Raw genomic sequence first — 15,754 nt, 5'->3', positions numbered from 1 at the left:
CTCCCCGAATACAGGTGTGCCAAGCTTGTAGCGTCATACCCAAGAAGAGTCAAAGCTGTAATCGCTGCCAAAGGTGCTTCAACAAAGTACTGAGTAAAGGATCTGAATAACTATGTAAATCTGATTGAATTATATTATATATAACAATTAGATTATAGATATATTTCAAATGCACTGTATAGTTTTAAGCCTTCATGAGTAAAGGATCTGAATAACTATGTAAATCTGATTGAATTATATTATATATAACAATTAGATTATAGATATATTTCAAATGCACTGTAAAGTTTTAAGCCTTCATGACACGATTCCCTTCTATCTAACATGGTCACCCAGAGACAATCTCAGACAAACAATGATTCTGTCAGTGTGGGAGTGTGAAAGGTTTGTAATGCCGTACCACATTACAATCCAAAGCACAACGCTTAACCATATTACATCATCTGCAGGTCAGAGCACTACATATTCCCTTCCCCGACTGAGTAGCTGTAAAGCTGTCTAACAAGAACATCTAAGCCAGGGGTACTCAACTCTTACCCTACGAGGTCCAGAGCCTACTGGTTTTTCTGTTCTACTTGGTAATTCATTGCACACACTTGGTGTCCCAGGTCTAAATGAGTCCCTGATCACAGGGGAACTATGTAAAAATGCAGTGGAACTGGCTTTGAGGTCCAGAGTTGAGTTTGAGAGATCTAGGCTATGTTTACTAGGTAGGCAAATTGCACATCCCAGGGCATGGCCAGTCCCAAACTGAACCATATGGTATTGTGACGGCCTCTACTAGGATGCAAACTATACAGACCTCACCATGAGACAGCTGACAGGCAAACTGGAGCAAAAAATGTCCCATACAATATGCATTAGTATAAATTACCTGTTAGATCTAATACTGTAGTTCTTCAATGTCATCAACGAAATTGTCACTAAAACGGGTCCATCGGATAGCAGTTCGAGCAAAAAAGAAATACTGCCTGAAAATACCTTTATAAAAGTTACTCCATTTTCCTATCAATATAGCTTGTTTTCTGTTTGTGTTTGAACGACTCCTTCTCTAGTTGTCATGCAAAGTTCCTAGATATAACTTACTACAGTGCTGCTACGGTATGTTTGTTTTGTTCACTCCCATTTGCTAAACATTTATGGCAACATGAATTCAAAGATCAGTTACCTTGTTAATGGGTTTCCACTAAAGTCTGCTACTTGGAGAGCTTTACAGTTAGAAATGCTCTCTGGAATTTCCATGATGTCTATATGAGGGTTGAAAAGAAATACATGTTAGGTACATCTTGATCAGCACACACTGTCCATTTATATTTTCCAACTTGGCTATGCATTTGGGTGAGGTTTCTTTCTCGCCCGAGTAGCCTCGTTTCACTGCCAAAAATAAAATGAAACCATTTAGAGTTCAGCGAAATAACATTACAATGTCAAATACAGGTAGCATAGTCAAATAATTATTATCCAATCACAACCGTTACTCTCTTGCAGGAATTCCACTGACGGTCCATATGTAGCCAAACGTAGCTGCTGCTCATGTTGTTATCTGTACTAGCGCAAAAGCCATGACAGGGAGAAATAGTGGAGTGGTAACAAGCGTGCCATCAGTTGCTCCCATCGCCACTTGGGTACACTGCAGCATCCACCGAGAAGCTCTTGCTGCCAAGGGATTGCCTGACAGACGACCATGTAATGCTTTTACAACATACAAAAGTGCACTGGTTAACAAGGGGCAAAGTATTGACACTTTTTTGAATAGAGACGAGTTTAAAGTTCTTTGTACTGACCATAATTTTCACTTGTCTGACCATTTGCATGATGACAAGTTTCTCACACGATTGGCAACTGGGTGATGTTTTTTCTCGCCTGAATGATCTGAATCTAGGATTACAAGGACTCTCCGCATGTATATTCAATGTGCGGGACAAAATTGAGGCTGATTGAGAAGTTGGAGCTCTTCTCTGTCTGCATTAACAAGGACAACACACAGGTCTTTCCATCACTGATTTTTTGTGTGAAAATATACTCAACCTTACGGACCATGTCAAATTGTAAAAACCTGATTGAGTTGGGTGCAAAATTACGCAGGTACAGTGAGGGAAAAAAGTATTTGATCCCCTGCTGATTTAGTACATTTGCCCACTGACAAAGAAATGATCAGTCTCTAATTTTAATGGTAGCTTTATTTGAACAGCGAGAGACAGAATAACAACAAAAATATCCCCAAAAAAATGCTGATTTTATACATTGATTTGCATTTTAATGGAGGGAAATAAGTATTTGCCCCGCTCTCAATCAGAAAGATTTCTGGCTCCCAGATGTCTTTCATACAGGTAACGAGCTGAGATAAGGAGCACACTCTTAAATGGAGTGCTCCTAATCTCAGTTTCTTACCTGTATAAAAGACACCTGTCCACAGAAGCAATCAATCAGATTCCAAACTCTCCACCATGGCCAAGAACAAAGAAGTCTCCAAGGATGTCAGGGACAAGATTGTAGATCTACACATAGCTGGAATGGGCTACAAGACCATTGCCAAGCAGCTTGGTGAGAAGGTGACAGCAGTCGGTGATAGAAACACAAAAGAACTGTCACTCTCCCCTGTCGTCCATGCAAGATCTCACCTTGTGGAGTTGGTATGATCATGAGAACCGTGAGGAATCAGCCCAGAACTACACAGGAGGATCTTGTCAATGATCTCAAGGCAGCTGGGACCATAGTCACCAAAAAAATAAAAAATTGTTAACACACTACGTCGTGAAGGACTGAAATCCTGCAGCACCGCAAGGTGTCCCTGCTCAAAAATGCACATGTACATGCCCATCTGAAGTTTGCCAATGAACATCTGAATGATTCAGAGGACAACTGGGTGAAAGTGTTGTGGTCAGATGATGCCAAAGAGCTCCATTTTGGTCTCAACTCAACTTGCCGTGTGTGGAGGAAGAGGAATGCTGCCCATGACCCCAACAACACCATCCCCACTGTCAAACATGGAGGTGGAAACATTATGCTTTGGGGTTGTTTTTCTGCTAAGGGGACAGGACAACTTCACCGCATCAAAAGGGACGATGGACGGGGCCATGTACCGTCAAATCTAGGGTGAGAACCTCCTTCCCTGAGCCAGGGTATTGAAAATGGGTAGTGCATGGGTATTCCAGCATGACAATGACCCAAAACACACGGCCAAGGCAACAAAGGAGTGGCTCAAGAAAAAGCACATTAAGGTCCTGGAGTGGCCTAGCCAGTCTCCAGACCTTAATCCCAAAGAAAATCTGTGGAGGGAGCTGAAGGTTCGAGTTGACAAACTCCAGCCTCGAAACCTTAATGACTTGGAGAAGATCTGCAAAGAGGAGTTGGACAAAATCCCTCCTGAGATGTGTGCAAACCTGGTGGCCAACTACAAGGAACGTCTGACCTCTGATTGCCAACAGGGGTTTTGCCACCAAGTACTAAATCATGTTTTGCAGAGGGGTCAAATACATATTTCCCTCATTAAAATGCCAATCAATTTATAACATTTTTGACATGCGTTTTTCTGGATTTTTTTGTTGATAGTCTGTCTCTCACTTTTCAAATAAACATACCATTAAAATTACAGACTGATCATTTCTTTGTCAGTGGGCAAACGTACAAAATCAGCAGGGGATCAAATACTTTTCCCACTCACTGTACTTTCCTGAAACAGATGACACAGACTGGATTCGTTATCCCTTTCATGCCCTGCCTCCAGTCCACTTACCGATATCTGAACAAGAGAGCCTCATCTAAATTGCAACAAGTGGTTCTGTGACAATTGAATTTAAATCAGAAGCCACTGCCAGATTTCTGGATTGGGCTGTGCTCAGAGTATCTTTCCTTGGCAAATCGCGCTACTCAGACACTGATGCCCTTTGCAACCACGTACCTATGGGAGAGTGAATTTGTAACCCTCACTAGCATGAACACTAAATACAGGCACAGACTGTGTGTCGAAAATGATTTAAGAGAGACTCTCTCCAATACAACCCAACATTGCAGATTTATGTGCATCCATCAAAGCACACCCTTCTCATTAACCTGTGGTGAGTTATTCGCAATAATTTTCAATGAACAAATAATGTTTGATATGCAAGATGTTTAAATAAAGAGCAAAATTATTGATTAGAATGATATTATTATTTGTGCCCTGGTCCTACAAGAGCTCTTTGTCACTTCCCACGAGCCAGGTTGTGAAAAAAACTCACACTCATTCTTATGTTTAATAAATGTATCGTATAGTGTGTGGGGGCAGGCTTACAATGATGGCAAAAAAACATTTGAGAGTCGGCCGACGCTGGTGCTAGAGGGGGTACGCAGCTGGAGGTTGAATGTTCGAAGGGGTACGGGACTATAAAAAGTTTGGGAACCACTGGTATCGAGTATCAAACATTGGACATAAAATGAAGACAAGTTGTGAAGACAAGCTTTCTTGACCAAACTATAACATCCCTCAATCAAGATTACAAAATAGTTCAGAAAGTCCATCCAACTAGGCATTACACTAAGAGCTACTGATCCAGACAATGTAAACAGATAGACATAAAACATACATAAAGGAGAACTGTCTATTTAAAATAATTTGAATCGCCACTAAATTATCATGGTTGTTGCGCCAAACATGGAGAGTTGCATGTGATTTGGTCCTGCTGGGAAGCATTCTGGATTTGGTCCTGCTAGGAAGCTCTGTGATGGCAGCTTTCTTTGAGGAATGTTAACCCTTTTAGTCCAGACGTTGAGAGAAACCACACCATTATGGCTCTGAGAATATGTTTGATGTGTACAGAGAAAGCGAGAGGATGGATAGTGCTGAGCATGACTGGTGGTTTGAGCTACTTCTATTGCTTGTCTAGCACTTACTCGCTACATTTTCTAACATATAGGCCTATTATAGTAATAACATCTTATAACCAAGGTCTAGGTTTCTTCCTAGGTTCCTGCATTTCTAGGGAGTTTTTCCTAGCCACCGTGCTTCTACATCTGCATTGCTTGCTGTTTGTGGTTCTAGGCTGGATTTCTGCATAGCACTTTGTGACATCTGCTGATGTAAAAAGGGCTTTAAAAATACATTTGATGGATTGATTGTTATCAAAATATCAGCAGTTTTAAAATGTTTGTTCATTCATAGCACCCATGGTTTAATCAATGTGAGTTTATTTGGTGGGGTTGAAGATCCTTCCAACAGTGTTTATGACCAGTGGTTCTCTCTTCTCACCATTACGAGAGACATCAAGTTCTACCAGCTGCATGAAGTTTGCAATTTCTGGAGGAAGTCTTTGGATCTCGTTGTCACTCAGGCCCAGCTTTCGTAGCTTTAGCAGCTGAAAAAATGGCTGAAAAAGACAATAACACACATATTAGACTGGCTGTATAGTTGACATGGACATAGTAAAGCATTCAGTGTGAACAAATGAGATAAAATATGGTTTTCAATGGCCTACTATTTGTCCCATCCTGAAAATGTGATGGAACAGTATCATTGATAAAACAAAAAACACTTTCAAGAAACCTATGAACCCAATTAAAAGGGGCAAGCTGCAGTTGCTACTGTACAGTGGGGCAAAAAAGTATTTTGTCAGCCACCAATTGTGCAAGTTCTCCCACTTAAAAAGATGAGGCCTGTAATTTTAATCATTGGTACACTTCAACTATGACAGACAAAATGAGGAAAAGAACTTGAGAAAATCACATTGTAGAATTTTTAATGAATTTATTTGCAAATTATGGTGGAAAATAAGTATTTGGTCAATAACAAAAGTTGCTCAATACTTTGTTATATACCCTTTGTTGGGAATGACAGAGGTCAAACATTTTCTGTAAGTCTTCACAAGGTTCTCACACACTGTTGCTGGTATCTTGGCCCATTCCTCCATGCAGATCTCCTCTAGAGCAGTGATGTTTTGGGGCTGTTGCTGGGCAACGCGGACTTTCAACTCCCTCCAAAGATTTTCTATGGGGTTGAGATCTGGAGACTGGCTAGGCCACTCCAGGACCTTGAAATGCTTCTTACGAAGCCACTCCTTTGTTGCCCTGGCGGTGTGTTTGGGATCATTGTCATGCTGAAAGACCCAGCCACGTTTCATCTTCAATGCCCTTGCTGATGGAAGGAGGTTTTCACTCACAATCTCATGATACATGGCCCCATTCATTATTTTCTTTACACGGATCAGTCGTCCTGGTCCCTTTGCAGAAAAACAGCCCCAAAGCATGATGTTTCCACCCCCATGCTTCACAGTAGGTATGGTGTTCTTTGGATGCAACTCAGCATTCTTTGTCCTCCAAACACGACAAGTTGTGTTTTTACCAAAAGGTTATATTTTGGTTTCATCTGACATTCTCCTAATCTTCTTCTGGATCATCCAAATGCTCTCTAGCAAACATCAGACGGGCCTGGACTTGTACTGGCTTAAGCAGGGGGACACGTCAGGCACTACAGGATGAGTCCCTGGCGGCGTAGTGTGTTACTGATGGTAGGCTTTGTTACTTTGATCCCAGCTCTCTGCAGGTCATTCACTAGGTCTCCCCGTGTGGTTCTGTGATTTTTGCTCACCGTTCTTGTGATCATTTTGACCCCACGGGGTGAGATCTTGCGTGGAGCCCCAGATCGAGGGAGATATCAGTGGTCTTGTATGTCTTCCATTTCCTAATAATTGCTCCCACAGTTGATTTCTTCAAACCAAGCTGCTTACCTATTGCAGATTCAGTCTTCCCAGCCTGGTGCAGGTCTACAATTTTGTTTCTGGTGTCCTTTGACAGCTCGTTCTTCTTGGCCATAGTGGAGTTTGGAGTGTGACTGTTTGAGGTTGTGGACAGGTGTCTTTTATACTGATAACAAGTTCTAACAGGTGCCATTACTACAGGTAATGAGTGGAGGACAGAGGAGCCTCTTAAAGAATAAGTTACAGGTCTGTGTGACCAAATACGTATTTTTTACCATAATATGTAAATAAATTTATTAAAAATCCCACAATGAGATTTTCTGGATTTTTTTTCTCATCTTGTCTGTCATAGTTGAAGTGTACCTATGATGAAAATTACAGGCCTCTCCCATCTTTTTAAGTGGGAGAACTTGCACAAATGGTGGCTGACTAAATACTTTTTTTGCCCCACTGTACATCCATTTTGGGGCTTATAAAATGAATGATGTACCACTTGATTCTTGAAAAATATAACTTGTCTTTTTATTGGTTTATTCGTATTGCCATTAGCTTTTGCCGAAGTAGCAGCTATTATTCCTAGGGTGCATACAAAACCTAAAACACTGCAAGTAGACAAGAAGTGTCAATCAGAATGCAAAATATAAGCTTGTTTAGTCAAATGTTAGTAAACAAAGAACATTTAAACAAACACCTCAAAATATGGTTAAAACTATCATTTGATATCATGGATGGTCAGTCCTTGAGTCAATACCTCTGTCTTTTAATTTGAGAGTGGTCACGTCTCCAGCCCCATGCCTCAACTTTTTACCAAAACGGGGGCAGGGAAATGCTTTGTTATTGTTTCAACTGCTGATTGCCACTTTAAATGTTGAGTGACTAACCAGGTTTCCATCCAACCATTTCATGTGGATGAATCACCTGACGCGTGAAAAAAATAAAAAATCACAACGGGGTTGATGGAAACAGGGAATGTCAGTACAATTTTTTAAATGTTGATAGACAATTTGTTAGTTGTTATCCCACTACGACTTGGGAAAGCATGCAGTTTATAAGGCTACAAAAATGCAATAAGTTAAGATGAAATTCACAGGGTGGTGAAAGCACACGGTGATGAGCTTGAGGCTCCTTTCCAATAAATATTGAGGGTTCTGTTCTGGTGACATGTTGATGGATGCTTGGCTGCCGTTTAACTAACAAAAATAATCTCGCTCTTATTCATAGCCTACATGATGAGGTTGTTATCTGTAAACAATTTTTTTCAGCGCACGTGCCAAGACCAGACTGGGCACATTTGCTATAAAAACAGAGTAGAGTTCTCTCGGGATATGGGAATTTTACTGCAAAAGTTATTTCTATGTGCACTACGTCCTCATACATAGACTTATCAACAACAAGTCAGTTTGATGGAAAAATGTCTGGTGGGAAAATGAGCATAGGTTTTACATTAGTTGCATTAAAATCTGTCGCCAACTGGATGGACACCTAGCTACTGTTAAACATATGCAATAACAGGCTAACTGAAAGACCATACTTGACTACAATCAACTCACTAAATAAGTTTTAACCAGCAAAAAGTTAAGCAATTAGGCTTAAGAGTGATGGTAAGTGGTCTGGCAAATATTGTTCAGTTTCTACCCAGTTCTCTGATGTAATAAACTAGCCTGTTCTTTTATCTGGATGATGACCTACTTGGATGCTGTCTTATCCTGACACCATCTCTGTTTCATAAATATTAACATTAACCAAAAAAGACTTGTTTCAAAAACATACAACCATGGTGTTCTTGAAAATGCAGTGTTTACACAGCCACCCTAAAAACTCAAAATCAGATTTTTTATTTCTATATCTAGGCCTAATTTCAGTTTTACATGAACCATATCAGAGATGCAGATTCACACTGGTGTAGCCTCTGATTATCGATTGATTTGACTGTATAAAATAACAATGTGAAAAAATGATCAGAATTTGGCTGTTTGTGTAAAGGTGGTATAAATTGAATGGGTATGAGATATGCAAATAATTGGCAAAAGTTCTGAATTAGGCTTCGTTTTCAGAGGCAGGACAATTGTGAGATTTTGCACGTTTGGGCAAAAGAGCTATGTGATTGGTCAAAAGACCAATTAGTGGAAAAAGATCAGAATTGGGCTGCCTGTGTAAATGCACATCGACCCTAGGAGTAGAGACCTATAGTGAGACTAACAGAAGTCGTGAGGGAATAGCCCTCCACCTTAATTGAATATGAATAATAAGCAACAGCATAACAGGTATAAAAAAAATCTCTATTGAAGTAGGCCTATTTTAAGGACAAGTAGCTTACTTTGATTGCAAACAATGCAATCAGTGATGGTGAACTGGACTCCAATTTGCATTTTCAAGAGCACACTCAATCTAGGCTTCCATATTTTACATTCATTTAAAATTAAAATGTAGCCTCGACCTTCTACCGGTAAGTAAACTTCCAGAAATGTTCAATGTTTTATAACTTCAGGACAGAAGGCTAAATAGCCTAGTGATTCTTAGGTGCTATGAACTCAAAAGGTAATAAGGAGTCCTTCAAATCCATCAATGTTTAGATCATCCTTTACCATTGATATAACTTTCATAACTATTGCAGGTTGTCTTTATGACAAAGGCCTGCCCATCTTCACGTGAAGGAAAGTAGATCAATACTGGGACTTTCTAGGCCAACAGCTTCAACACCAACTGAATTTTATGTTTGAATGGTAGCCAGGCTGTGAGATTTGGCCTACTTATAATAATAATAATAATAAAATAGAGGAGACAATGATATGCTAAAATGTAAACTAGAGAATGAAATAGGCAAGCTAATAGGTCCACATGTGCCTTTCTTGTTGACTGTGTGTGGTTAACTGATAAAAATATTACATTGTGGTTGAGTTCTTTGGAAATGTACATTTTCCTGTTCACAATAACACATTCTGCTATGTCAACAACAAACCGAGCCTAATGATAACTGAACTTTAAACTGGTATTCTTGGGATGGAGGCACAGACACACACACCCGGACAATACAACCTTTGCCATCTGATGTGTGGATAAAACCTACACTGGTTTCATAGAATGTTTGTCCTGGCCTGAAACATGGTTTCAATGATCCTTTGGCCAGACAGAGGAGCACACAAGCCTCTAGTGTGTTCATTATAGACTAGGCCTATTCCAATGTCCCGACAAGACAGGTCAATCAGCTGCTCCAGAATACAATGTCAGCTAGCCTAACCTGCTCTTCCTGTTACCGTTATTCACCCCCAGAGTACACCCAACACAAGGAACCCATCAAGAGGTCTGCGCATGACAGATTTCTTCATCCCGCTGCCGCCCAAAACCGCAGCTGTTCATACCGTACCCGCCCGCTCCTGCTGGCTTTCTGTCCGACCGCTTCCCCCCAGTCCCGCAATGTTATTTTAGGCGAATGTGCCAGCTCACTTGCCAGCCATGGTGCCAGCTATTTTGCACCCAATAGGCAACATCAAAATGCACACAAATAACTGAAGAAATATTAAATTACCTGTGATTCTTATGTGGCCCATTATATTAAGTTATCGGTATAGTCTATATCAGCCAATAGGCTATACAGTTAGAAGAGAGCAGAGTTGGACAGACTGCGGACACTTGCACATTCCTTCCTTTAACTAGGCAAGTCGGTTCAGAACAAATTCTTATTTTCAAGTTCTTATTTGCCTAGGAACAGTGAGTTAACTGCCTTGTTCAGGAGCAGAATAACAGATTTTAAATCTTGTCAGTTCGGGGATTCGATCTTGCAACCGTTCGATCTTGCAATTGTTCACTTAACATGGTAGCCTATGTGCACGCCGCGCCTTTTCACAATTTTTTGATTGCACCTCGACTAGGATGGGGCGGTATCCAGATTTTCATATCCTCATTCCGTCCTTCAATCACACCGGGGTTACTGGCTTAGTACACAAGGGGGCAACGAAACCCCCCACAAAAAAAAAGCCAATTGGGCATTTATTACCAGAGCGCTAAATAAATTAGCACACGTAATAGCAAATTTCCATGGAATCTGCTAGCACAAAAATGCTAATGTACACGCAAACAAAAATAAACTAATTGCAAAGACAGGGAATCCAGCTCAAAGTTATACATACAGTGCATTGGGAAAGTATTCAGACCCCTTGACTCTTTATAAAATGGTTTAAAGTGTTTTCCCCCCATCATCAAACTAAACAACACCCAATAATGACATGGCAAAAACAAAGTTTTTGAAATGTTTGCAATGTATAAAAAAAAAACTGAACTATTTAATTAACGTAAGTATTCAGACCCTTTACTCTGTACTTTGTTGAAGCACCTTCGGCAGCGATTACAGCCTCGAGTCTTCTTGGGATTGACGGTACATGCTTGGCACACCTGTATTTGGGGAGTTTCTACCATTCTTCTCTGCAGATCCTCTCAACCTCTGTCAGGTTGGACGGGGAGCGTCGCTGCACAACTATTTTCAGGTCTCTCCAGAGATGTGTGATTGGGTTCAAGTCCGGGCTGTGGCTAGGCCACTCAAGGACATTCAGCGGCTTGTCCCGAAGCGTCTTTGCTGTATGCTTAGGGTCATTGTCCTGTTGGAAGGTGAACCTTCGCCCCAGTCTGAGGTCCTGGGTGCTCTGGAGCAGGTTTTCATCAAGGATCTCTGTACTTTGCTCTGATAATCTTTGCCTTGATCCTGACAAGTCTTCCAATCCACGCCGCTGAAAAATATCCCAACAGCATGATGCTGCCAGATCAAATCACATTTTATTGGTCACATACAAGTGTTTTGCAGATGTTATTGCGGGTGTAGCGAAACGCTTGCGCTTCTAGTTCGACAGTGCAGCAATATCTAACAAACTTCACAACAAATACCAAGTCAAAGGAATTAAGAATATTATATATCACACACACACACAGCAATGTCAGAGCAACATATATTAAGAGTAGATCGTATAGAATAAAGTATATACATATGAGATGAGTAACGAAGTTATGTAAACATGATTAAAGTGACTACTGTTCCATTTATTAAAGTGGCCAATGATTTTAAGTCTGTATGTAAGCAGCAGCCTCTCTGTGCAAGTGATGTCTATTTAACAGTTTGATGGCCTTGAGATACAGTGGGGAGATCAAGTATGATACACTGCCGATTTTGCAGGTTTTCCTACTTACAAAGCATGTAGAGGTCTGTAATTTCTATCATAGGTACACTTCAAATGTGAGAGATGGAATCTAAAACAAAATCCAGAAAATAACATTGTATGATTTTTAAGTAACTAATTTGCATTTTATTGCATGACATAAGTATTTGATACATCAGAAAAGCAGAAATAAATATCTGGTACAGAAACCTTTTTTTGCAATTACAGAGATCATACGTTTCCTGTAGTTCTTGACCAGGTATGCACACACTGCAGCAGGGATTTTGGCCCACTCCTCCATACAGACCTTCTCCAGATCCTTCAGGTGTCGGGGCTGTTGCTGCTGGGCAATACGGACGTTCAGCTCCCTCCAAAGATTTTCTATTGGGTTCAGGTATGGAGATTGGCTAGGCCAATCCAGGACCTTGAGATGCTTCTTACGGAGCCACTCCTTAGTTGCCCTGGCTGTGTGTTTCAGGTCGTTGTCATGCTGGAAGACCCAGCCACGCGGTTGTTGGCCAAGATCTCGCGATACATGGCCCCATCCATCCTCAACACGGCACAGTCACTTTGCAGAATAGCATCCTGAAAAAAAGATGTTTCCACCTCCAAGCTTCACGGTTGGGATGGTGTTCTTGGGGTTGTACTCATCCTTCTTCTTTCTCCAAACACGGCGAGTGGAGTTCAGACCAAAAAGCTCTATTTTTGTCTCACCAAACCACATGACCTTCTCCCATTCCTCCTCTGGATCATCCAGATGGTCATTGGCAAACTTCAGATGGGCCTGGACATGCGCTGGCTTGAGCAGGGGGACCTTGCGTGCGCTGCAGGATTTTAACCCATGACGGTGTAGTGTGTTACTAATGGTTTTCTTTGAGACTGTGGTCCCAGCTCTCTTCAGGTCTTTGACCAGGTCCTGCCATGTAGTTCTGGGCTGATACCTCACCTTTCTCATGATCATTGATGCCCCACGAGGTGAGATCTCGTGGAGCCCCAGACTGAGGGTGATTGACCATCATCTTGAACTTCTTCCATTTTCTAATAATTGCTCCAACAGTTGTTGCCTTCTCACCAAGCTGCTTGCCTATTGTCCTGTAGCCCATCCCATTCTTGTGCAGGTCTACATTTTATACCTGATGTCCTTACACAGCTCTCTGGTCTTGGCCATTGTGGAGAGGTTCGAGTCTGTTTAATTGAGTGTGTGGACAGGTGTCTTTTATACAGTTAACGAGTTCAAACAGGTGCAGTTAATACAGGTAATGAGTGGAGTACATTAGGGCTTCTTAAAGAAAAACTAACAGGTCTGTGAGAGCTGGAATCCTTACTGGTTGGTAGGTGATCAAATACTTATGTCATGCAATAAAATGCAAATTAATTACTTAAAAATCATACAATGTGATTTTCTTGATTTTTGTTCCGTCTCTCGCAGTTGAAGTATACCTATGACAAATATTACAGACCTCTACATGTTTTGTAAGTAGGAAAACCTGCAAAATCATCAGTGTCTCAAATACTTGTTCTCCCCACTGTAGCAGTCTCTCGGTCCCAGCTTTGATGCACCTGTACTGACTTAACCTGCTGGATTATAGCAGGGTGAACAGGCAGTGGCTCGGGTGGTTGTTGTCCTTGATGTTCTTGTTGGCCTTCCTGTGACATCAGGTGGTGTAGCTGTCCGGGAAGGCAGGTAGTTTGACCCCGGTAATGCATTGTGCAGACCGCATCACCCTCTGGAGAGCCCGGCGGTTGTGGGCGGTGCAGTTGCCATACCAGGCGGTGATACAGCCTGGCAGAATGCTCTCAATTGTGCAACTGTAAAAGTTTAGAGTTTTAGGTGACAGAACAAATTTCTTCAGCCTCTTCACCACACTATGTGTGGGTGGACCATTTCAGTTTGTCCATGATGTGTACACCGAGGAACTTTAAACGTTCCACCTTCTCCACTGCTGTCCCATCGATGTGGATGGGGTGGTGCTCTCACTGCTGTTTCCTGAAGTCCATGATCATCTCCTTTGTTTTGCTGACATTGCGTGAGGTTGTTTTCCTGACACCATACTCCCAGTGCCCTCACCACCTCCCTGTAGGCGGTCTCGTCATTGTTGGTAATCAAGCCTACTACAGTTGAGTTGTCTGCAACCTTGATTGAGTTGGAGGCGTGCATAGCCACGCAGTCATGGGTGAACCGGGAGTACAGGAGGGGGCAAAGCACGCACCCTTATGTGGCCCCAGTGTTGAGGATCAGCTCAGTGTTGATGTTGTTTCCTACCTTCGCCACCTAGGGCAGCCCATCAGGAAGCCCAGGACCAAATTGTACAGGGCGTGGTGCAGACACAGGGCCTCGAGCTTAATGATGAGCTTCGAGGGGACTATGGTGTTGAATGCTGAGCTGTAGTCAATGAACAACATTCTTACATAGGTATTCCTCTTGTCCAGATCGGATAGGGCAGTGTGCAGTGTGATTGCATCATCTGTGGACCTATTGGGGCGATAAGCAAATTGAAATGGGTCTAGGGTGCGGTGATATGATCCTTGACTAGTCTCTCAAAGCACTTCATGATGACAGTAGTCATTTAGTTCAGTTATCTTTGCCTTCTTGGGTACAGGAACAATGTGGCCATCTTGAAGCATGTGGGGACAGCAGATAGGGGACAGGGAGAGATTGAACATGTCCGTAAACAAACCTGCCAGCTGGTCTGCGCTTGCTCTGAGGATGCTGCTAGGGATGCCATCTGGGACGGCAGCCTTGCGAGGGTTAACACGTTTAAATGTCTTACTCACATCGCCCATGGAGAAGGAGAGCCCACAGTCCTTGGAAGCTGGCCACGTTGGTGGCACTGTGTTATCCTCAAAGCGGGCAAAGAACGTGTTTAACTTGTCCAAAAGCAAGACAATGTCCGCGACGTGGCTGGTTTTCCTTTTGTAGTCCGTGATTGTCTTTAGACCCTGCCACATACGTCTCGTGTCTGAGCCGTTGAATTGCAACTCCACATTGTCTCTATACAGACCTTTGCCTGTTTGATTGCCTTGAGGAGGGAATGACTACTCTGTTTGTATCATATTCCTAGTCACCTCACCATGGTTAAATGTGGTGGGTCGCGCTTTCAGGTTTACGCGAATGCTGCCATCTACAGTTGAAGTCAGAAGTTTACATACACTTATGTTGGAGTCATTAAAAAACTCATTTTTCAACCACTCCACAAATGTCTTGCCAAAACTATAGTTTTTAACAAGTCGGTTAGGACATCTACTTTGTGCATGACACAAGTTATTTTTCCAACAGTTGTTCACAGACAAATTATTTCACTATAATTAACGGTATCACAATTCCAGTGGGTCAGAAGTTTACATACACTAGGTTGACTGTGCCTTTAAACAGCTTGGAAAATTCCAGAAAATATTGTCATGGCTAAAGAAGCTTCTGATAGGCTAATTGATATTATTTGAGACCAATTGGAGGTGTGCCTGTGGATGTATTAAGGCCTACCTTCAAACTCAGTGCCTCTTTGCTTGACATCACAAGAAAATTAAAAGAAATCAACCATGACCTCAGAAAGAAAGTTGTAGACCTCCACAAGTCTGGTTCATCCTTGGGAGCAATTTCCAAATGCCTGAAGGTACCACGTTCATCTGTACAAACAATAGTACGCAAGTATAAACACCATGGGGCCACATAGCAGTCATACCGCTCAGTAAGGAGACACGTTCTGTCACCTAGAGACAAACTTACTTTGGTGCGAAAAGTGCATATCAATCATAGAAAAACAGCAAAGGACCTTGTTTCCTCCAGTATCTTCACAAGTACAAAAGTATCTATATCCACAGTAAAACAAGTTCTATATCGACATAACCTGAAAGACCGCTCAGCAAGGAAGAAGCCGCTGCTCCAAAATCCACATAAAAAAGTCAGACTACGGTTTCCAACTGCACGAGGACAAATATGAT

The 15,754-nt window shown here is 41.8% G+C and overlaps 1 protein-coding gene across 1 annotated transcript in view; it reads right to left on the bottom strand.

Annotated features, from left to right (window-relative positions):
• Nucleotides 1-15,754, bottom strand: part of LOC135512145 (leucine-rich repeat-containing protein 1-like) — an 82,063-nt gene that overhangs the window by 36,440 nt on the left and 29,869 nt on the right. Inside the window, exons 2-3 of the mRNA XM_064933852.1 lie at nucleotides 5,228-5,345; nucleotides 1,169-1,247 (exon numbers count right to left, since the gene is read on the bottom strand). Of these exons, the coding sequence (XP_064789924.1) occupies nucleotides 1,169-1,247; nucleotides 5,228-5,345 (197 nt within the window). The remainder of the gene's footprint in view (nucleotides 1-1,168; nucleotides 1,248-5,227; nucleotides 5,346-15,754) is intronic.

Source organism: Oncorhynchus masou, chromosome 24, assembly GCF_036934945.1.
Source record: "Oncorhynchus masou masou isolate Uvic2021 chromosome 24, UVic_Omas_1.1, whole genome shotgun sequence".
NCBI classification, from domain to species: Eukaryota; Metazoa; Chordata; class Actinopteri; order Salmoniformes; family Salmonidae; genus Oncorhynchus; species Oncorhynchus masou.
Note: the sequence above shows the minus strand (reverse complement) of the source record. Positions and strands in the feature narration are given on the sequence as shown.